This window comes from Hylobates moloch, unplaced genomic scaffold (genome assembly GCF_009828535.3).
Source record: "Hylobates moloch isolate HMO894 unplaced genomic scaffold, HMol_V3 SCAFFOLD_7, whole genome shotgun sequence".
Taxonomy (NCBI): domain Eukaryota; kingdom Metazoa; phylum Chordata; class Mammalia; order Primates; family Hylobatidae; genus Hylobates; species Hylobates moloch.
The window spans coordinates 16716637-16740541 of NW_026652282.1; the positions used below are offsets into that span (position 1 = coordinate 16716637).

The 23905-nt window shown below is 40.8% G+C and overlaps 1 protein-coding gene across 5 annotated transcripts in view; it reads right to left on the reverse strand.

The window, feature by feature from the left end:
- The window catches only part of BCLAF3 (BCLAF1 and THRAP3 family member 3), a 77407-nt gene that overhangs the window by 47309 nt on the left and 6193 nt on the right, over positions 1-23905 (reverse strand). For 4 of the 5 annotated variants that reach the window (XR_009214312.1, XM_058441548.1, XM_032756661.2 and 1 more), the window contains exons 2-4: positions 7726-7800; positions 3586-4155; positions 2550-3212 (exon numbers count right to left, since the gene is read on the reverse strand). Coding sequence is in view for 4 of the 5 variants with exons in the window: in XM_058441548.1 (XP_058297531.1) it covers positions 2550-3212; positions 3586-4155; positions 7726-7766 (1274 nt within the window). In the remaining variant the exon portion in view is untranslated. The remainder of the gene's footprint in view (positions 1-2549; positions 3213-3585; positions 4156-7725; positions 7801-23905) is intronic. The other variant, XM_058441549.1, reaches the window with a different exon arrangement.

Consider the following 23905-nt stretch of genomic DNA (forward strand, 5'->3'; position numbering starts at 1 on the left):
GTTAAAGATTTTTATGCATTTGATTGTATATAATTTTACCTCAAAAGAAAAAAGAGGAACTGTAAACAAAAATGTATAAGGTATCTAAATGGGAGTGTACTGACATTTGCAACTTACTTTGAAAAATATCCAAAAAATAAGGTGGAACAATAGATGAATAGATAGATATGTAATTATGAAAGTAAACTTAATTGTAGACTTTAGGTGGTGAGTATATAGGCGTTCACTGTAGAATTCTTTCAGCTTTTCTGTATGTTTGAACATTTTCAAAATAGAATGTTGGATAGAAAAAAAGCTTAAGGCTGGGTATGGTGGCTCATGCCTGTAATCCCAGTGCTCTGGGAGGCCAAGGAGGGAGGATCACATGAGGCTATGAGTTTCAGACCAGCCTGGGCAACATAGCAAGATTTCTATCTCTACAAAATAATTTGTATTAGCTGGGTGTGGTGGTGCACGCCTGTAGTCCCAGCTACTCAGGAGGCTGATGCAGGAGAATCACTTGAGCCCAGGAGTTCAAGGCTGCAGTGAGCCATAATCGTGCCACTGCACTCCAGCCTGGGTGACAGAGCATGACCCTGTCTCGAAAAGAAAAAAAGAAAGAAAGTATGTATGGTATATGTTATATATGTATATCTCATAGCCATCAGGATGTAATCCAATAATCCAAGCTCCTTTTTTTTTTTTTTTTGAGACAGAGTCTCACTCTATTGCCCGGGCTGGGGTGCAGTGGCACGATGATGGCTCACTGCAGTCTCCACCTCCTGAGCTCAAGTGATCCTCCCACCTCAGCCTCCCAAAGTGCTGGGATTACAGGCATGAGCTACTGTGCCCCAGCCCTTAAGGTAACATTCTTAAACTTGGTACTTACAGAAGCTTTTGTGCTTTTAAGATGAAGAACTAGTAAGAGATATAATAGCACAAAATTATTTAAGACATACGTAAAAAGATGCAAAATTATTAATATGATACCACAGCGGTCATGTGTAAATATACATAGAAAAATAACTAGACTAAAATGCAAATCAAATTGTTGTAGAGTAGCAGAATTATGGGTGATCCCCCCCTTTATTTCTTGAACTTTCTGTAATATAATCATACTTATAAATGCTTTCTGAGCACATATATAAATGCACATATGTATATTTAAAAATATTTTCTACAAGTGCAATGAATGTAAAAGAACTATGAGGTGGGCTGTTGCCATGTCTAAATTTAAGAAAAGGAACAGGGGCCAGGTACAGTGGCTTAGGCTGGTAATGCCAGTGCTCTGGGACGCCAAGGTGAGAGGATCAATTGAGGCCAGGAGTTTGAGACCAGCCTGGGCAACAGAGCAAGATTCCATCTCTACAAAAAAAGAAAAAAATTAGCTGTGCATGGTGGCATGCACCTATAGTCCTAGATACTCAGGAGGCCAACACAGGAGAGGCAGGAGAATCATCTGAGCCCAAGAGTTTGAGGTTACAGTGAGCTGTGATCATGCCACTGCACTCCAGCCTGGGCAGCAGAGCAAGACCCCGTCTCAAAAGAAAAGAAAAAGGAACAAAAAATATTTTGTTTTACAAAAAAGGACTTGTGGGTTTACCTCCCTCCCCATTCTACCCTTTGCATTTTGTTTTCTCTCATTTTTGGTTCAAATACAAATGAGTCAAGCATGAATATAAACATACCAAATCAACATGGCCCACCCCTTTTTCATTCACATACTGGTGGTGTATTAAGGTCATGAACAGTTTTAGCTGTTTAGTTTTAGGCCAACTGCAGTGCCTTATTATCCTCAGAATCCATAAATGGAAGTAATATTCGTCAAGGAACAAAGCATGTGAGTCTGCTTTTAAGAGAATATAACCTACAACAACAACAGTCATTTTTTTAAAGAATCATTAAGGGCTAAAGTAAATGTCTTATAAATAGGTATCTTCCCAGATTATGGTATAATTTCCTCTACCTGGGAGAATCTAGTTGGTTGAGCCCCAGTCATTATGAGATGGCAGCAAAAACCACATTAAGTCACCTGCCTCGTTGAGTCATAAGAGAACACGTGGATTTGAGCCCCAGCCACTCTGACTTAGACAAATCACTTGATCTCTCAGGGCCGCGCTTTCCTCCTGTATAAAACTAGGGCCTGCTAAGGTCCCTTTCAGCTAAAAAATTCTCTGAATTTCAGGCAACAGAGAGCACAGGCTCTGAGAAACTGAGCAAGGGCTAGGTTTTCTTGAACTCCACCCAGCTAATCCTTGGATAAGGAAAACCTGGCAGCATAAAAACACATGAATTCGTGAAGAGGGACAACTCCACAGAATGCCCCGCATCCAAGAAGCATCTGGAGATAGGATGTGGAAACAAGGAGACATGAAATCGCTCCCATGTAACTAATCACAGGAAACAGCCTCACTACAGGGCTTTTCTTTTTTGGGAGGGGGGAGAAATTCTTGGCAATCCCTCTCCCACTCGATGGACTCTAAAGACACTATTAATTCCATTTTTGAAGCTGCAAATAAAGATTGTAGAAACATTATTAAATATCATAAAGAAAAAAACAAAGATAATACCTGAATGTATCTACTGTTTTCTTCACATCTACTTTAACTGTAAGTGATTTCTTCCTAAGATTGATAGGCGAGGGTTTCACATCAGAAAGTTTTTGACTTTTATCAAGTTGGTTACTGGAAGAATTGCTCTCTTTTCTACAATCCCCTTCTTTCCTTATTTTTTCCTTCCGTTTGTCATTACTAGACCTCAAATCAACATCATTTTTATTTGAATAAGTACAGGCAATGCTGTCTTTCTTAGACGGTTTAAAAGGTTCTTTGATTTGTCCATCTTGAGTCTCTCTCCCTCTTCCAGTATTAAAACAATCTAACTCTCTATTTAGAGGGCCTTTTTGAAAACTGTATTTTCTATCTTCTTCCTTACAGTACTTCTGAGTTCTCCCATCAGAAAAGTCCTGGTCCCCATCCAAGAGCTTAGGACGTTTGTGACGATAGTCATAGGATACTTTGGTTGCTGAACTGGTCTCTGGGTGTTCCCTCTCAGCATGTCGATAAGTTTGGGGCCCAAGGTTCCACTGGTCTGTGTCCTCTTGGTAAGGTGGGAGGGAATGCTCGGGCTTCCACTTTGGGTTCCTGGCAGGCTCTCTGCTTTCATACCTCTCCACGTCTTTAGGTCTTTTTGATGTGTGTCCATATTTTCTGAAATCACGATCCTCAGGATACCTGTGTTGACATAAAGCAGTTTACATTTGCAATAAAGAGAAGAAAGGGAGAATTTATATGTGTAGAATGTTGGGCAGCATGGCTTTAAATGCAGAATGCAGTGGCAAGTTAATCTATAATCCCTTAAGCCAATTCTATAGGCACAAGGCAATTAAAGAGGAAAATACCATCTTTTAAAAGTATCCTAGCCATCAACATGATTTACTCTAAAGAGAAATACTTCACTACTACCAGGACACCATAACTAAATTACAATGCTTTTTGTCTTTTTAGACAAAAGCTTTTCAAGGTGGTTATCTTCAACCATAAAGTAAACAGACCTTTTCACTTGAGGCTTTATACCAAATTACCCAGCTTTAATGTTTTCCTATACCTCTTCTGAAATGAGCTCCTTGTCTCAAAGTCTTCAGAGCCTCTTCTAGTTGACTGGGAGTATTTTTCTTCTTGTATCCTCTGGTGCCTCAACTCATCTTCATGCCACTTTCCTTCAAATCTAAAAGAATCTGCTATTGACCTCTGAGGTGGTTTCCCTCCTTTTCCACTTCCTCTAACTCTGTGGTCATCAGGACTATACCCTCCTTGCACTTTCTGGGGATAAGAATTCCTCTCATGCTCTTTGTAGGGTATACTCTCTGAGTATTTGGGCATATACTGAGCTCTCCTGTTACTGTCCCCTCTTCCAGGCGAATATCCTCGGTGAGGCTTATACATATAAACATTTTCTAAAGAGTTTCTTATGTTAGGGGAAGGTGATCTATGTTCATAAGACTGGTAATATATATTTCCACGAGAGGGAATCCTTGGTTTACTCTGTCCATGTTTCTCACTGTCCATTCTCCAAGCGACGGGTCTTTTTGGATCCTTCCTATATTCACAGCCATAATGCCCGTGTGAATGTCTTTGCTTGTAGTGTTCAGCATTTCTAGGTACTGGTGATAAAGACCTATGTAAACAAACACAGAAAAGTGTAATCCATTTAAAGATAATCAACTAAGTGTGTCTTAATATGACCTACCAAAAACAGTTGCTTTTCCTAGGATCCCTCGGCTTCTTCCACTCAAACTAAATTCATCAATTTGCTACATCTGCATTACAAATTGTACATTTGGGGGTCTGTTATGATACTGCCCAATCAACAAGCATACTCTTTCCATCTGAACTAAGGTATTCCATGTGCTTATCCAAATGAGCTGAGCACACCTGTCCCATTGGAGGAGGGCCAGCTCAGGTGCACAGCAGGATCCATTTTGGAAGACTGCTGACAGCAAAGTTCTAGCAAAAGAAGATGCAGTGACTTCAAAGGGCCAGTCAGCAAAAGCTTACATCCGGTTCAAAGGCCAGGTAAGAAACAAGCAGGAAGGCAAGACTCACACAAATCCATGTGTAGGAGGGTCTCCAGCAAACTGAACATTACCTCTGACAATAAATTAGAGTCTAAGATTTAATGATGCTACAATTCAAACTCGGACCCAAGCCAGGCCCAGAGTTTCTCCAGTTGATTGTCTACTTTCTCTACTAAGGCTGTATCAAGGAGCAAAACATATGTACTTAACCGGGGGAGAAGGGGGAACAAGAGGCTCTTAAGACTTGAATCTCATGCTTAGTTCCTCCAGAAATACCTCTAACATAGGTAAGTTGCTTTTCTTTCCCAGATTTGTTCCTTTGCATATCAATGGAAAGATGTGCTGTTCGAACAGAGCTTGTAACTTCGGTGAAGTTATTCTTTAAAGCAGCTATAATGCTCTCCAGGGACAGCACATCATTTCTGCAACTACCTTCTCCATACCTCAGCATTGCCAACATTGAGGCTTGTGTTTCCACTAAGGCGGAAGGCTTCTGTATCCAGGGAAACCAGTCTGGGTTGCCTAGACATAAACGGAGGCATGCCACTATCTGGGACACAGTAAAGTTCCATTTTGCACCTGGGGACCTTTCCCCCCCATCTGAGCTGCCCAATTTCTCCATCTCCTCCCTGAGGATTTAATGTCTTCTAATCAATGAGGAGGTGATCCTTGCAGCTTCTGTTATGGCTGTCTCTTAGAAGCTGCCATGGAGTTGGCGCAACCATGAGTGAATCCCTTTCCTTTCAATGATAAGTCTGTGCCCTCCCTACAAGAAAGGAGGCAGATCTACCTTCCTCATATACCTACTAGGAGTTATATACTGAACTTGACAATATTGCCCTCTGGAGTCACCAAGCTAGACATACCAGCAAGTGTTATTTAGCTAAAGCAGAAACTCTGCTATCCAGCTGGCTACACCTCATCACAGGAGGAAGCAAGTGGAGCCTCTGAGGACCTCCTGGAAGATTTTATCTCTTTCACAGCCAAGGAGAAAAGCTGGCAGCCAGAGTCAAAGGTCTTCCAGTCTGGACGGAATTCCCAATAACTTACTTTTAATCCTTACTTCACATTCAGTATCGGTTTGATATGCTATTTTATATGTTTCATTGCACAGTGTCCCTTTCTTCTGAAGAAGGTTGCTGGAACAGTTGCTATTGTTTTTGGTTTTCCTAAAGAAACAAAAAAGACTCAAGGAGTCTGTTGGGAGATAATTCTCCACAGTCTCTTGAGTTCTGCACGCCTTGCGAGAGCCCTATGAGCAGAGGCACTGACGACCTTTGTTCTAAGGCGGTGTTGCAAGATAGAGATAGGGTCTCACTCAGGGAAAAGGGCTGATGTGTTTGCTGTCCAGGATACTAAAATAAATGTCTCTTCCAAGGCAAAGGCTGCATGGGTTTATTTGCAGCCCCTGATAAGGGACTCATGTTCCTCAGTTGTACTGTAACCCCACTGCCTGTATGGAAAGCTCGCTGCCTTACAGCATCCATCCAGTCAGTGGCTCTGCAGTGCCAGCCCTCACAGGACCCAGAGGGTGGGGGGAATGACAGGAACATGAAGCTCAAGCTGCTTGCTGTACTCTGAGTAATAAAGGCCTTTGTCTCTGACCCAAGAGTGCCCTGTGGCAGGCTAATAATGTGTTAGTTTGCAAGTAGGGTAAAATGTCAGATCCTTTATAGTTCTTAACAAAGAAACCTGAGAAGGAACCTGGAACTCAGGCACTAAGCTTGGCAGGGTCTCTTGTGCCCCTCACCAGCGCCTTTTGTCTTATCAAGAAATGACTTCTGTGGGCCGGGCGCGGTGGCTCACGCCTGTAATCCCAGCACTTTGGGAGGCCGAGGCGGGCGGATCACGAGGACAGGAGATCGAGACCATCCTGGCTAACACAGTGAAACCCCGTCTCTACTAAAAATACAAAAAATTAGCCGGGCGTGGTGGCGGGCACCTGTAGTCCCAGCTACTCAGGAGGCTGAGGCAGGAGAATGGCATGAACCCGGGAGACGGAGCTTGCAGTGAGCCGAGATCGCGCCACTGCACTCCAGCCTGGGCAACAGAGCGAGATTCCATCTCAAAAAAATTAATTAATTAATTAATAAGTGACCTCTGTGATACCCTGTTAAAATCATTCACTTCTATACATTCCCTTTTCTTTCTCAAGTTCCTTGCCATTACAAGTTGCTCCTGTGAATTACAAAATGAAAACTGTTGACAAAATGATTGATTAGTTACTGCATAACTGAAACGCATAAGCAAAATGGGCAAGTTATCTTAACATGAAAAATCTTGGTCTGCCTTTTTTGTGTGAAATGATGGTCCTTTTTAAGTCCTAGAAAATACTAGTCACATTTACAGCTCGGTGCCTTTGCTCCTGCTCTCCCCCTTAACTAGAATATTTCTCTTCACTCTTTCTGCCTTTAGAAGTTCTACACATCCTGAAATGCCCAGATAAAATTGTTTTCATCTCTTCTTTGAAGACTTTCTTAGTACCCCCTTTCCCCTCCACAAAAAACAGAATTATTTCCTCCCTAGAAATCCAGAATCCTTTGTCCCAATAAATAGCACAGCATTTTCCCCACTGTATCATTGCTGGCCATGATGTCAATCTCCCAACCCAACCACGTGCTTGCTGAGGCCAAAGAAGATGGCATATTTGCCTTTGTAGCCCAAGAACCTGCCTGTAGCAGGTGTACAATAAAGACTGGTTAAATTGTTCCAATCTAATGATACATACTTTTGATACTACCAAGCAGGAAAGAGGAGAAATGGACTATAATTGAACTATTCAAAACTCTATTATTCTGCCATGAAGAAGAAAGAGGAAACTCCCTATTTTCTAACTCGAAATTTCTTTAAACATATTAATTATGAAAAAATGAAATGAAATCCATACTGAGGAGTTCTAAACTACTATTCCAAAAAATGTAATACTCTCAAAGATGTTTCTCTCTCTTGCTGTGGCCACTGCATTGCTTTTTATTATGGATTAACTCTAGCCACCTGCTATGATTAAACAAAGCTGTCAGCTACTAGAATGTAGAAATACAACCTCTACTATGATAAAGTACCTACTGTGAATAACCAAGTCCCATGAGCTTAAGTGTTTACTAGTACTGGTGAAATTGAAAGTCACAGCACATCCCAAATCCAAGATTACTCTGCTAAGAACTGCTCACCTGTGTTTCCACCTGGGGGATCTAGATCGTGACCGTGCCATCCTTTGACACGTGAGCCACTATCCACTTTTTACACTGCAAAGAAACACAGGATTAGCAAGTTTGTAGAAAGAGCCTACAATTTGATCTAAAACATAGCAAATGCTGCCAATTTACTTAAACTCTTTGTGCCTCAGCTTCCTCATCTATAATGTGGAAATAATAGCACCCCTTCCTATTGGAATGTTGTCAGGATAAAATGAATTAAACTTTGTCTGCAAAGTGCCGAATAGTAACTATTTTAGGCTTCGCAGGCCATATAAGGTCTCTGTCACATCTGTTTCTTTTTTTAAAGCAACTCTTTAAAAATGTAAAAATGTGACAACATTGAGATGTGTTGTAAGTGTAAAATCCACATCAGATTTCAAAGAGTTCATATAAAAAATGTAAAATATTTTATTAATGTATTTCTAATATTAACTACATGTTGAAATATTTTGAATATACTAGGTTAAAGGCACTATATTGGTCAAATTTAAAAAATAAAAGTACAAAAACTATTTGGCTCAAGTGGGTCATACAAAAATAGGCCCGGCAAGTCAAATGCATTGTAGTTTAATGACCCCTAAATTAAATCATAAAAAGAGCTTATTAGTGTCTGGCAACAGCAACTGCTAAATAAGTATTCAAAAAAGAGGAAAAATTACCCAGAATTCCTCTATCTGAATACAAGCACTACTACTTTCCTGTCTTTCACCATGTACAGAAACACTTCATATAATCACAGTTCAAATGTTTAGGAATACGTGATGGTATACTCTGCTTTTTAAATTGTTGGATTCTAAGAATTACAATTTCTTTTTTTATTTTTTTATTTTTTTTTTGAGACAGAGTTTTGCTCTTTCTCCCAGGCTGGAGTGCAGTGGTGCGATCACAGTTCACTGCAGCCTCAACTTCCCAGGCTCCAGCGATGCTCAACCTCCCAAGTAGCTGGGACCACAAGCGTGCACAACTGCACCTGGCTAATTTTTGTATTTTTGGTGGACACGGGGTTTTGCCATGTTGCCCAGGTTGGTCTGGATCTCCTGAGCTCAAGCAATCCTCCGACCTTGGCCTCCCAAAGTGCTGGGATTACAGGCGTGAGCTACCACATCCGGTCAGAATTACAATTTCTAATACTCAACTGCTGCCTAACTTTCCACCAGACAAATATGCCCAAAATGTAATTGAACATTATTAGGCATTTAGTTTGCTTCTGGTTTTTTGCTAAAACAAATAATGTCAAATCAGTAAATTTTAAAAGGCACTTCTAAACTTGATTTTTCAAATATTCTTCAGTCTTTAAAAGAAACTGATCGCTTCAGAAACTGAATTTTAAAAATACATAAGTAGGTATCATCTCCTATACTAGCTATTATTTACAACTCAGTAGTCGTCCTCAGTTCTGATACGAATATTAAGTAGTTCCTAACTTAGTGGTCCCAAACCCCTGGTGGCTTCTAGAATGACTGCCACGGGCTCATGAATTATCATATAGCTACCGTGCACAGACTACAGAATAAATAAGTGTATGTCTCATATATTATGCACCTCGATTTTGCAAATTTCTGAAGATACTACGGTGAAACTAAAATACAAAGGCTTCTTGTCACTATGCAGTTTTTCCACCCACAGATACAAAAAGTACAATTATTACATAGACATCAGTTTAAAAGGTGGTCCTCATACTCGAACATTTGCAAACTACTGTTATCCTGAATTTCAAAAGAAAGTAAAAGCATATCAAGTCAAAGAACTTGAACTAGATCACTCATTAGAGGAAGTACAATCAATTCAATTCATTTATACACAGCCTCTTTCTAAAAAGATTTTGAGGCTAAGAACAATTAGCTCACAAAGTATTATGAAATGAAAACACTAAAAGAAAAAATGTTTACTTAGTAACTAAAAGTATCAAAATGTATTCATTTAACAAATTTTGCTGTGTACCAATTATTTGCCAGACACTGTTCTAGGGCTACAGCAGTGAACAAAAACAGACAAAACTTCCTGCTCTGATAGAGATTACATTCAATAGGGAAGCTTATAATTTAACTAGATAAACTCTGGGTATCAGTTCATACCTATTAAATTTAATGAAAATAATAAACCCAAAGGTGGTAATTCTTTTTGGGGGGTTGGGAACATAAATATTGCTGATGATACACTGGCCATCAGAGAAATACAAATCAAAACCACAGTGAGATACCATCTCACACCAGTTAGAATGGCCATCATTAAAAAAGCAGGAAACAACAGGTGCTGGAGAGGATGTGGAGAAATAGGAACACTTTTACACTGTTGGTGGGACGGTAAACTAGTTCCACCATTGTGGAAGTCAGTGTGGCGATTCCTCAGGGATCTAGAACTAGAAATACCATTTGGCCCAGCCATCCCATTACTGGGTATATACCCAAAGGACTATAAATCATGCTGCTATAAAGACACATGCACACGTATGTTTATTGTGGCACTATTCACAATAGCAAAGAGTTGGAACCAACCCAAATGTCCAACAACAATAGACTGGATTAAGAAAATGTGGCACATATACACCATGGAATACTATGCAGCCATAAAAAATGATGAGTTCATGTCCTTTGTAGGGACATGGATGAAACTGGAAAACATCATTCTCAGTAAACTATCGCAAGGACAAAAAACCAAACACCGCATGTTCTCACTCATAGGTGGGAACTGAACAATGAGAACTCATGGACACAGGAAGGGGAACATCACACTCCGGGGACTGTTGTGAGGTGGGGGGAGGGGGGAGGGACAGCATTAGGAGATATACCTAATGCTAAATGACGAGTTAATGGGTGCAGGAAATCAACATGGCACATGGATACATATGTAACAAACCTGCACATTGTGCACATGTACCCTAAAACCTAAAGTATAATAAAAAAAATATATATATATTGCTGATGATAATCAGAAAGGAAAATTTTTCTGGAGCATAATCTTTTTTTCATTTTTAAAAACAAAACATATTTAATGATATTGAATTCACATGCCATACAATTTACCCATTTAAAGTGTACAATTCAATGTTTTTTAGTATATTCACAGTGATATACAACCATTATCACTGTCTAGTTGTAGAACATTTTCATCCTCCCAAAAGAGACTCCATTAGCAGTGAATCCCCACTTCTCCCCTTCCCTGCTTTGCCCGTTTCTATGGATCTGCCTATTCGAGACATCTCATACAAATGGAATCAAACAGTATGTAGTTTTTTTGTGACTGGCTTCTTTCACTTAGCATGTTTTCGAGGTTCACCTGCGTTGTAGTATGTATCAGTACGTCATCCCTTTTTATGGTAGAATAATAGACATTTCATTCTATGGGTACATCACATTTTGTTCATTCATTCACCTCTCCATGCACACTTGGGTTGTTTCTACCTTTCAGCTATTATAAATAACGCTCTTACGAATGTCTGTGTACAAGTTTTTATGTGGACATATGTTTTCATTTCCTTGGGTATATACCTAGGAGTGGAATTACTGGGTCACTTGGTAACTCTATGTTTCACTTTTTGAGGATCTGCCAAACTTTTCCAAAGTAGCTGCACCATTTTACATTCCCACCAGCAGCGTGTGAGGGTTCTAATTTTTCTACATCCTCACCAACACTTACTATATTTTTGACTATAGCCATCCTAGTGGGTATGAAATGGTATCTCACTGTGGTTTTGATTTGCATTTCCCTAATGACTAATGGAGAGTAATCTTGAAACATGTAAGAAACTATGAAACTAATCATACCTCCTTTCCTTTAATCTAGTAATTTCAGTTTAAACTTGTTTTAAAAAATAATTCAAAAGAAAAAAATCAGCTGTGTATACTAAGATGTTTGTATCGGTTTTATTTATAATAGGAAAGAAAAAAAGCTCAAGAAAACTAATAACCCAAATGCTCAACAAAAAAGATTAAACAAATGTAAGATAGATACATCTAGTTGCTTCCTACCTTTCTCCCAGCCTTATATGTGTCTTTTCCTCCACACACCCTACTAGCCCCCTACACCACACTACTGGCTTTCCCTGATCAGGCCATGCTGGTCCAGCACATGGATGGCCTTCCCTCGGTCAGCTTGACAAATCCCTATTCTTTCCCGATTGTGTAACTATCACATCCCCTAGGACTCTTTCCTGGACTTTCTTTTTTTTCCCTCTGGGCTTCTTTCTCCTTGGGAATTCTGGGTTTATTTTGCAATTATTTCAACACATCGTATTTATTTACATAATTGTATTTATTTCAATAGGCAAAAGACTCCATTCTCACAGAACACAAAACTCAAATGACCTATGAACGTATGAGATGTTCAACTTAATTAGCAATTAGGAAAATACAAATAAAGATCATAGCCATTTGATATGCCAAAGGGCTATGATCACCCATCAGATAGGCCAAAAATGTTTAAGTTGCATATTCCAAAGTGTTGGCAAAGATGTGTGAAAATGGGAACTCTCAGTTACTGCTAGGTGAACTGTACACGGTACAGTATAACCAGTTTGAAAATACCATTGCCCCTTAGTACACTCAGGGAATTGGTTCCAGAATCCCCACATACACCAAAATCTGTGCATATCCAAGTCCCTCTGTATAGGCAGCTTTCGCATATCTCAAATGCCGTATTTTCGATACCTGTTTCATTGGGAAAAACTTCACATATAAGTGGACCCACACAGTTCAAACCCATGTTGTTCAAGTGTCACCTGTAGTTTGGAAATACCCAATAAAGTCGAACATGCCCATATCCCACAGCCCAGCAATTCCATGCAGGAATATACACTGGAGTAGTTCTCAAACTTTAGTGTGCATTAGAATCGCCTGGAGGCTGGTTAAAATACAGATTGCTGGGCCCTACCCCTGGGGTGGGCCCCACTCTAGCAAGTTCCCAGGTGATGTGGATGCTGCTGGTCCAGGGGCTACAGAACCACTAGTTTTAAAGGTAAAGTGGACATCACTTGGGAGAAAATATTTACAAGTGAGATTTATTGCATGTGATAAAAGAAGTATTATTAAGAACATTTTCCTTCACCCAATATTAAAATTAGTTTTATTAAAATTTAAATGGGCCAAGCACAGCAGCTCATTCGCCCCTGTAATCCCAGCACTTTGGGAGGCTGAGGCAGGTGGATCACAAGGTCAGGAGATCAAGACCATCCTGGCTAAAACGGTGAAACCCCGTCTCTACTAAAAATAAAAAAAAATTAGCCGGGCATGGTGGCGCACGCCTGTAGTCCCAGCTACTCGGGAGGTTGAGGCCGGTGAATCGCTTGAACCCAGGGGGGCGGAGGTTGCAGTGAGCCGAGATCGCGCCACTGGACTCCAGCCTAGGTGACAGAGTGAGACTGCGTCTCAAAAAATTAAATACATAAATAAATAAATTTCAAACTATTCATTCAAAGACGGTGAATTTCATTGCATATAAATTATACCTCAAAGTTGTAAAAACATTAGCTTGGGGGTGATGAAAATATTCTAAAATTAGATCAGATATTATGGAGATGGTTGCATAACTCTGCAAGCATACTAAAAACCACTGAAATACACACTTTAAACCAGTAAATTATAAAGCTGTTTTTTAAAGTTAACTTTGTTTGCAATTGCTTAGTGGGCATCAGCTGATAATGAGAAGTACTAGTTCAGCTGCTTGATAGATAAGAGAGGAGGTTTAAACATACAGCCTGAGCTGAGAATGCTTTTTACATTTTAAAGTGTTGTAACAAAAAAAAAAAAAGAAGAAGAAGAAGAATATGTGACAGAGACTGTACGTGGCCCACAAAGCCTAAAATATTTACTATATGGTTCTTTCTTCTTTTTTTTTTTCCTTTTTTTTTTTCTTTTTTTGAGACGGAGTCTCACTCTGTCACCCAGGCTGGAGTGCAGTGCTGCGATCTCGCCTCACTGCAACCTCCACCTCCCAGTTTCAAGCGATTCTCATGCCTCAGCCTCCTAAGTAGCTGGGACTACAGGTGTGCACCACCACGCCCAGCTAATCTTTGTACTTTCAGTAGAGACAGGGTTTCACCACGTTGGCCAGGCTGGTCCTGAACTTCTGGCCTCAAATGATCTGCCCGCCTCAGCCTCCCAAAGGGCTAGGATTACAGGCATGAGCCACCACGCCCAGCCCATGCCCAGCTAATTTTTAAAATTGTAGAGATGGGTCTCAATATGTTGCCAGGCTGGTCTCAAACTCTTAGGCTCAAGCGATCCTCCTGCCTCGGCCTTTCAAAGCATTGGGATTACAGGCGTGAACCACCACACGTGGCTGCCAGGAGCATTTCACACACCTTCCTCCTGGAAACATTTTCTTCACTTGGATTCCAGAATACTACACTTTCTTGGTTTTCCTCCTACCTCTATAACAATTCCGTCTCTTTTGCCAATTTCTCCTCATCTTCCCTGTCATCACCCTGACCCTTAAGAGTGAACCCAGTCTTCCTCTAAATAGTGACTTTGGTCTTTGGACTTGTGTCCATACTCTCATTCAGTCTCATGCCTTTAAATACCCTCTATAAACTAACAATCTCAAATTTGTATCTCCAGCTCACAGCCATCCCATGCACTCCAGTCTTGCATATCCAACAGCCCACTGGATTCTGTAAACATGTCCATGAGCAAACTCCTCATCTCCCTCCAACATTTTCTCCTCTTACAGTCTGTCCCATCTCAGTAAATGGCAGCTCCATCCTTCCAGTCTTCAACAAAGAGGAAATACAAATGTCCAATAAACACATGAAAAGATACTCCACCCTGCTAAGAATCCAGGAAATAACATGAAAATAATGAGATATTATTTCATACTCATGAGATTGGCAAAAATTTTAAAGTCTGATGGCACCCATGTGTTGACAAGAGAGTGGGAAAACAGAACTTCTTTCTTTTTTTTTTTTTTTTTGAGACGGAGTCTCACTCTGTCACCCAGGCTGGAGTGCAGTGGCGCAATCTCGGCTCCCTGTAGCCTCTGCCTCTCGGGTTCCAGTGATTTTCCTGCCTCAGCCTCCCAAGTAGCTGGAATTACAGGCACGTGCCACCACTCCTGGCTAATTTTTGTATTTTTACTTTTATTTTATTTATTTATTTATTTATTTTGAGAAGGAGTCTCGCTCTGTTGCCCAGGCTGGAGTGCGGTGGCGCGATCTCGGCTCACTGCAGGCTCCGCCTCCCGGGTTCACGCCATTCTCCTGCCTCAGCCTCTCCGAGTAGCTGGGACTACAGGCGCCCGCCACCACGCCCGGCTAATTTTTTTTGTATTTTTAGTAGAGACAGGGTTTCACCGTGGTCTCGATCTTCTGACCTCGTGATCCGCCTGCCTCGGCCTCCCAAAGTGCTGGGATTACAAGCGTGAGCCACCGCGCCCAGCAATTTTTGTATTTTTAGTAGAGACAAGGTTTCATCACGTTGGCCAGGCTGGTCTCGAACTTCTGACCTCAGGTGATCCACCTGCCTCAGTCTCCCAAAGTGCTGAGATTACAGGCAAGAGCCACCGTGCCCAGCCAGAAAACAGAATTTCCTACCTGCGAAAATTTTCTCCCCAAAAAACGATGAAGCAAAAGGAAACAGTCTGTAGAGGCATACCTCATTTTGTTGTGCTCTGCCTTACTGCGCTTCACAGATACTGCATTTTTTACAAATGCAGGATTTTTTACAATGCAGGGTTTGTGGCAAACCTGCATTGAACAAGTCTATCAGTGCCATTTTTGCAACCTCATGTGTTTACTTCTTGTCTCTGTGTCATGTCACATTTTGGGAATTATCAAAATATTTCAAACGTCTTCCTTATTATCTGTTATGGTGATCTGTGATCTTTGATGTTACCATTGTAATTGGGGGCACCATGAACCATGCCCTTATAAGATGCAAACATAATCAATAAATGTAGTATGTGTTCTGATGGGACATTCTTTCTTCTCTCTCCCTTTCCTCAGGCCTCCCTACTCCCTGAGACACAATAATACTGAAATGAGGTCAACTAATAATTCTAAAATGGCCTCTAAATGTTCAAGTGAATGGAAGAGTCACACATCTCACATTAAATCAAAAGCTAGAAATGATTAAGCTTAGTGAAGAAGGCTCATCGAAAGCTGAGGAAGGCCAAAAACTAGGCTTCCTGGGCCAAACAGCCAAGTTGTGGATGCAAAGGAAAAGTTCTTGAAGGAAATTAAATGTGTTACTTCAATGAACACATGAATAAGAAAGTAAAACAGCCTTATTGCTGATATGGAGAAAGTTTGAGTGGTCTGGATAGAAGCTCAAATCAGCCACAAAGTTCCCTTAAGCCAAAGCCCAACCCAGAGCAAGACTCTAACTCCATTCAATTCTGTGAAGCCTGAGTGAGGTAAGGAAGCTGCAGAAGCAAAGTTGGAAGTTAGCAGAGCTTGGCTTGTGAGGTTTAAGGAAAGAAGCCATCGCCATAACATAAAAGGGCAAAGTGAGGCAGCAAGTGCTGACGGAGAAGCTGCAGCAAGTTATCCAGAAGATCACTGATGAAGGTGGTTACGTTAAACAACACGTTTTCAGTGTAGATGAAACAGCCTTCTCTTGGAAGTAGATGGGACTTTCACAATTAGAGAGGTAAATGCCTGGCCTCAAAGCTTTAAAGGACAGCCTGACTCTCTTGTTAGGGGCTAATGCAACTATGACTTTCAGTTGAAGCCAATGTTCACTGACCATTCTAAAAATCCTGGGGTCCTTAAGAATTACGCTAAATCTACTCTGCCTGTGCTCCATAAATGGGACAACAAAGCCTGAGTGACAGCACATCTGTTTACAACATGGTTTACTGAATATTTTAAGCCCACTGTTGAGACCTACTGCTCAGAAAAAAAAAAAAAAGATTCCTTTCAAAATATTAATGCTCATTGACAATGCACCTGGTCACCCAAGAGCTCTGATGGAGATATACAAGGAGATTAATGCTGTTTTTGTGCCTGCTAACACAGCATTCATTCTGTAGCCCGACTTTGAAGTCTTGTTATTTAAGAAATACGTTTTGTAAGACTATAGCTGCCATTGATAGTGATTCCTCTGATGGATCTGGGGAAAGTCAATTGAAAACCTTCTGGAAAGGATTCACCATTCTAGATGCCATTAAGAACATTCATGACTCATGGGAGGAAGTCAAAACATCAATATTAACAGGGGTTTGGAAGAAGTTGATTCCAACTCTCATGGATGATTTTGAAGGGTTCAAGACTTCAGTGGAGGAAGTCAATGCAGATGTGGTAGAAACACCAAGAGAGCTAGAATAGGAAGTAAAGCCTGAAGATGTGACTAAATTGCTGCAATCTCATCAAACTTGGATGTATGCAGAGTTGCTTCTTACAGATGAGCAAAGAAAGTGGTTTCTTGATTGGAATCTCCTCCTGGTGAAGATGCTATGAACATTGTTGAAATTACAAAAAAGGATTTAGAATATTACATATGTTTAGTTGATAAAGCAGTAGTAGGGTTTGACAGGTTTACTTTAATTTTGATGGAAGTGCTACTGTGAGTAAAATGCTATCAAACAGCATCTATGCTACAGAGAAATCTCTTATTTTTTTTTTGTCTTATATTTTTTCAGAGATGGGGTTTCACTTTGTTGCCCAGGCTGGTCTTGATCTCCTATCCTCAGGAGATACTACTGCCTTAGCCTCCCAAAGTGCTGGGATTACAGGGGTGAGCCACAGCATCCAGCCAGAGAAATCTTTTGTAAAAGGAAGAGTTCATCGATGCAACAAACCTTATTGTCTTATTTTAAGAAATTGCGCCGGGCGCGGTGGCTCATGCTTGTAATCCCAGCACTTTGGGAGGCTGAGGCGGGCGGATCACAAGGTCAGGAGATCGAGACAACGATGAAACCCCGTCTCTACTAAAAATACAAAAAATTAGCTGGGCGTGGTGGCGGGTGCCTGTAGTCCCAGCTACTCGGAGAGGCTGAGGCAGGAGAATGGCGTGAACCTGGGAGGCGGAGCTTGCAGTGAGCCGAGATTGCACCACTGCACTCCAGCCTGGGCGGACAGAGCGAGACTCCGTCTCAAAAAAAAAAAAAAAAAAGAAATTGCCCTAGGCTGGGTGTGGTAACTCATGCCTGTAATCCCAGCCCTTTGGGAGGCCAACGCAGGTGAATCAGTTGAGGCCAGGAGTTCGAGACCAGCCTGGCCAACATGGTGAAACCCCGTTTCTACTAAAAATACAAAAATTAGCCGGGTGGGGTGGCATACACCTATAATCCCAGCTACCTGGAAGGCTGAGGCAGCAAAATCACTTGAACCCCCAGGAGGTGGAGGTTCCAGTGAGCCACGATCGTGCCACTGCACTCCAGCCTGGATGACAGAACAAGACTCCACCCCCTCCCAAAAAAAATTGCCTTAGCTACCCCAACCTTCAACAACCAACCCCTGATCAGTCACCAGCCCATAACACTAAGGCAAGACCCTTCATCGGCAGAAAGATGATGCGTCACTGAAGGCTTAGAGGACCATCAGTATTTTTTTTTAGCAATAATATATTTTTAAATTAAGGTATGTATTGTTTTAGACATAATGCTTTTTTGCACACCTAACAAACTACAGTATAGCATAAACATAACTTTTATGTGCATTAGGAAACAAAAAATTGTGTGACTCACTTTATTACAATATTTGCTTTATTGTGGTGGTCTGGAACCAAACCCGCAATATCTCTGAGGTATGCCTGTACTACAGATAGAATTAAATATATTCAAAAGCATTTGAGGATATTTAAAAACCTACCTTGAATCAGAAATTCACAAACTAAGAACAGAAATAGATGAAAAACAAATAAAAAATGGAAAAATGAAAGAATAAAAGTTGACTGAACTCAAGAAAAAAAAATGGGAGAAAAAGACTCAACTATCTCAAAAGTGAGGAATAAATTACAAAGTGCCCAAGGGAGAATAAACTCAAATTAAAATTTAATAAGGAACACTGAAGGCAGACATGAAAACCACCGAGAAAATAAAAATGACATTGAGGGAGAGGGAGAGAGAGAGAAAGAGTAGTGGGGATAGGGAAAGAAAGGGTCAGAGGGAAAGTAGTGGAAATAGCAAATAGGTAGAGAAAAAAACTAATATTCATATAATTGCAGTCCCTGAAGAAGAAAAAACAAACAATAGAACTGAACTAATATTTAAAACTATAATTTGCTCAGAATGCAAGAAAACATTCCAGAAATTTTAAAATACCTAAAATACCTGAATCTACACATTTAAGGGCTCACCAGGTATCTAGGAAAATTAATCTAGAACAAGTAAGTCTGAAATATAGCCTAGTAAAAACTATGTGATTTCAAACATAAAGATAAAATTCTCAAGGCTTCCAGGCAAAAAGAATAAATAACTTACAAGTCCAAAAGAATTGGATCAGTATCAGATTATGAGATTTTTCAAAAACAAAATACAAAAGCAAGGTGAGAAACAGAGCAGCACTAAAAAATAAAACTCAATGAAAGTAATGTGAGCCAAGGATTTTATATCAGTCATGATGTTCCTTAAACATCAAGGCAACAAGAAAAACAGTTTTCAACTTACAAGGGTATAGGGAATTCTGCACTCACTAACCCTTTCTGAGGAATATACTGGAGGATGAGCTTTATTCAACTAAATGGGGGAAATATCAGCAAAAGGACTGATCGTGAGCATTTAAAAATATGTAAATGTACATATAAGACACTAAAAGAAAGATAAGGATGAAGGTGGAAGATTAGTGTAAAATTGCTACACATTGGTCGGGCGTGGTGGCTCACACCTGTAATCCCAGCACTTTGGGAGGCTGAGGTGGGCAGATCCCCTGAGATCAGGAGTTGGAGCACAGCCTGGCCAACATGGTGAAACCCTGTCTCTACTAAAAATAGAAAAAATTAGACAGGCGTGGTGTTGCACACCTGTAGTCCCAGCTACTCAGGAGGCTGAGGCACGAGAATCACTTGAACCTGGGAGGCAGAGGTTGCAGTGAGTCAAGATTGCACCACTGCACTCCAGCCTAGGCAACAGAGTAAATCTCCGTCTCAAAAAAAAAAAAGTTGCTACACATTGTGATAGACTTAAAAAAAGAAAGTACAACTAGAAAATGGGAGAAGAAGAGAAAGCAAGAGAGAATAGTAGAAGCAGTTCCACTGCTATGTCCACAATAGGTGGGTTTAAGGGATACTGGCAGAAAAAAACAGACACACCAGATATTACGAGGTTAAACAAATCAACACAGGGTGCTGAGACAACTGGATATCCACAAGCAAAAGGTTAAAGTTTGACCCTACCTCACACCATATACAAAAATTAACTCAAAATGGATTAAGGACCTAAACATAAAACTTGGAAGAAAACATAAAAATAATCTGTGTGATCTTGGATCAAGAAATGATTTTTAAGTTAGGACATCAAAAACAAAGCAACATTATTTCCAATGGCTGCTACAAAAAAATCAAAACAAAACAAAAAACAAAGCAACAAAAGAAAAAACAGATAAATTGGGCATCATCAAAATAACAAGCATTTCAGGGATGTAGAAATATTGGAACCCTCACACATTCCTGGTAGAAATGTAAAATAGAGTAGCCACTTGGAAAAGTTTGGCAGTTCCCCCACAAGTTAAACATAGTTACTATATGACCCAACTATTCCACTCCTCGATAGATACCCAGGAGAAATGAAAACATATGTCTACACAAAAATTGTATACAAATATCCATAGGAGCATATTAATACTACACTATACAATGGAATATGTATCATTTGACCATAAAAGGAAGTGAAGTACCAATACATGCTACAACACAGACAAACCTGGAAAACATTATGCTAAGCCAAAGAAGCCAGTCACAAAAGACCACTATTATATGATTCCCTTTATGTGAAATGTCCAGAATAAGCAAATCCATAGAAATAAAAAGTAGACTGGTAGTTGCTTGGGTGGGAGAAGGGGTGGGGGGGATGAGAAATGATGGCTAATGGGCACAGAGTTTCTTTTTGGGGTGAAGAAAATGTTCTAAAATTAGACTGTGGTGATGGTTGCACAACTCTATGAATATACTAAAAAACACTGAATTGTACACTTTAAATGGGTAAATTGTGTTATGTTAATTCTATCTCAACAAAGCTGTTACAGAAAAAAAATCAACTGACAGAGATTCCACACTAAATGTGAATTCAGCATTTACAAATGCAAAGAATAAAAATTCCCCAGGAAAGCCTTTGCAACAAAGAAGCCTCAGGCTGGGCGTGGTGGCTCATGCCTGTAATCCCAACACTTTGGAAGGCAGAGGCAGGCAGATCCTCTGAGCCCAGAAGTTAGAGAGCAGCCTGGGCAACATAGTGAAACCCCTTCTCTCCAACAACAACAACAAACAAACAAACAAAGAAACAAGCCACACTCCCATCACAGAAACGCACCAAGTCAGAGCCCACACAAAAAGAGCACAATCAGTAGAATAGTGAGAAGGGGAAGGTAGACCTGAAGAGACCATCATGGATTATTATCTTGGCCAGGGTGGGTAGCTGTTATCTTTTATTGCCAGTTCTTCAGTAAGGAGGAGCACAAAGTAGATACAGAATTCCACAGTTGTCTATCATTATCCTACTTTGATTACATAGATGCAATTTCACACACACACACACACACACACACACACACGTGCACACACACATGCACAGATAAATAAGCGAACAAAGAAGTGAGGGCATTTTAAAAGGTATAAGTACAAAGGTAAATGATTAGAACAAAAATGCAAACCTTCCTAAATACCCCCCACACACACCCTAATTTTTGTAATAAAAGAGCAAAATATCTACCTCGCATAGAGAAATGGCAAAGATAACAAATACACATAATTATAAAATATGATGGATTTGAGGTCAAATTTTTCAGTCCTAACAATAAATGTGGCTGGACTTAATCCACCTATTACAATAAAAATTTTCAATTTGACTAACAAAAGAAACCTCAACAACTTTTTTTCTTTTTTTTTTTTTGAGACGGAGTCTCGCTCTGTCACCCAGGCTGGAGTGCAGTGGCGTGATCTCGGCTCACTGCAAGCTCCGCCTCCCGGGTTCATGCCATTCTCCTGCCTCAGCCTCTCCAAGTAGCTGGGACTACAGGCGCCCGCCACCACGCCCGGCTAATTTTTTTGTATTTTTAGTAGAGACGGGGTTTCACCGTGGTCTCGATCTCCTGACCTCGTGATCTGCCCGCCTCGGCCTCCCAAAGTGCTGGGATTACAAGCGTGAGCCACCGCGCCTGGCCAAAGTGATTCCTTTTTTTTTTCTTTTTTCTTTCTTTTTTTTTTTTTTTTTTTGAGATGGAGCCTCTCTCTGTTGCCCAGGCTGGACTGCAGCGGCACCATCTCCACTCACTGCAACCTCTACCTCCCAAGTTCAACCGATTCCCGTGCTTCAGCCTCCCCAGTAGCTGGTACTATAGGTGTGCACCACCACGCCCAGCTAAATTTTTTTGTATTTTTAGTGGAGATGGGGTTTCGCCATGTTGGCCAAGCTGGTCTCAAACTCCTGACCTCAGGTGATCCACCTGCCTTGGCCTCCCACAGTGCTGGGATTACAGACGTGAGCCACAACACCCAGCCCCAAAGTGATTCTGAATGGTTAAAAATAAAAGGTTAGGCCGGGTATGGTGGCTCACACCTGCAACCCCAGCACTTTGCGAGGCCAAGGCAGGCGGGCGGATCACCGGAAGTTAGGAGTTCGAGACCAGCTTGGCCAACATGGCAAAACCCTGTCTCTACTAAAAATACAAAAAGATTAGCTGGGCATGGTGGCTCACGCCTGTAATCCCAGCACTTTAGGAGGCCAAGGCGGGTGGATCACCTGAGGTCAGAAGACAAGCCTGGCAAACATGGCAAAACCCCGTCTCCACTAAAAATATAAAAAAAAATGTAGCTGGGCATGGTGACATGCGCCTGCGGTCCCAGCTACTCAGGAGGCTGAGGCAGGAGAATCACTTGAACCCGGGAGGCAGAGCTTACAGTAAGCCAAGATCACACCACTGCACTCCAGCCTGGGCAACAGAGTGAGACACAGCCTCTAAATAAGTAAGTAAATAAATAAATAGCTGGAAAAGGTATACGAGGCAAATGGAAACTTTAAAAAGCGAGTAGGCGGCTGGGCAAGGTGGCTCATGCTTGTAATCCCAGCACTTTGGGAGGCTAAGGCGGGTGGATCACCTGAGGTCAGGAGTTCGAGACCAGCCTGGCAAACACGGTGAAACCTCGTCTCCGCTAAAAATATAAAAAAATGTAGCTAGGCGTGGTGGCGCGCGCCTATAGTCCCAGCTACTCAGGAGGCTATGGCAGGAGAATCGCTTGAACCCAGGAGGCAGAGCTTACAGTGAGCTGAGATCGCGCCACTGCACTCCAGCCTGGGCAACAGAGCGAGACTTCGTCAAGAAAAAAAAAAAAAAAAAAGACTAGAGATGGCAATCCTGGTCTCAGGCAAAGCAGAATCCATGTCCTAAAGCATTAACTGTGACACAAAAAGACACTTTTTAATCCTAAAAGCCACACCCCACAATGAAGATATAACATATAAATATATGTATTTATATAAACGTAACACAGCAATCACCTTCATGAGACAAAAACTACAAGAGATGCGAGGAGACACTGGAAACACACTAATAATAGGAGACTTTAATACATCATTCTTTGTACAAGACATATTAGGTGAACTAAAAATAAAGAGACCTAAAATCTAAACAACATAATAGAGTAACTCTTACGAATGTTTATCAAACTCTACACTCTGATACTAATGAATACAGTTTCTTCTCAACTGCTCACACCACATTCATCAAAATAATCATATATTAGGCCACAAAGAAAAAATATTTCCACTTCAATAAAGTGGAAATATTACAAACAATATGTCTGATTATAATGTAATGAAACTAGAATTTATTAACAAAAATTTAAAAAACAGAAAGGCTTTCCATCTAGAAATTTAATAGCCTACTATTAAGCAACTCCTGGGTATTCTAGAACTAAAATTATACTTTTTTTTTTTTTTTTGAGACGGAGTTTCGCTCTTGTTGCCCAGGCTGCTGGAGTGCAATGGCACAATCTCGGCTCACTGCAACCTCCGCCTCCCAGGTTCAAGTGATTCTCCTGCCTCAGCCTCCCGAGTAGCTCAGATTATA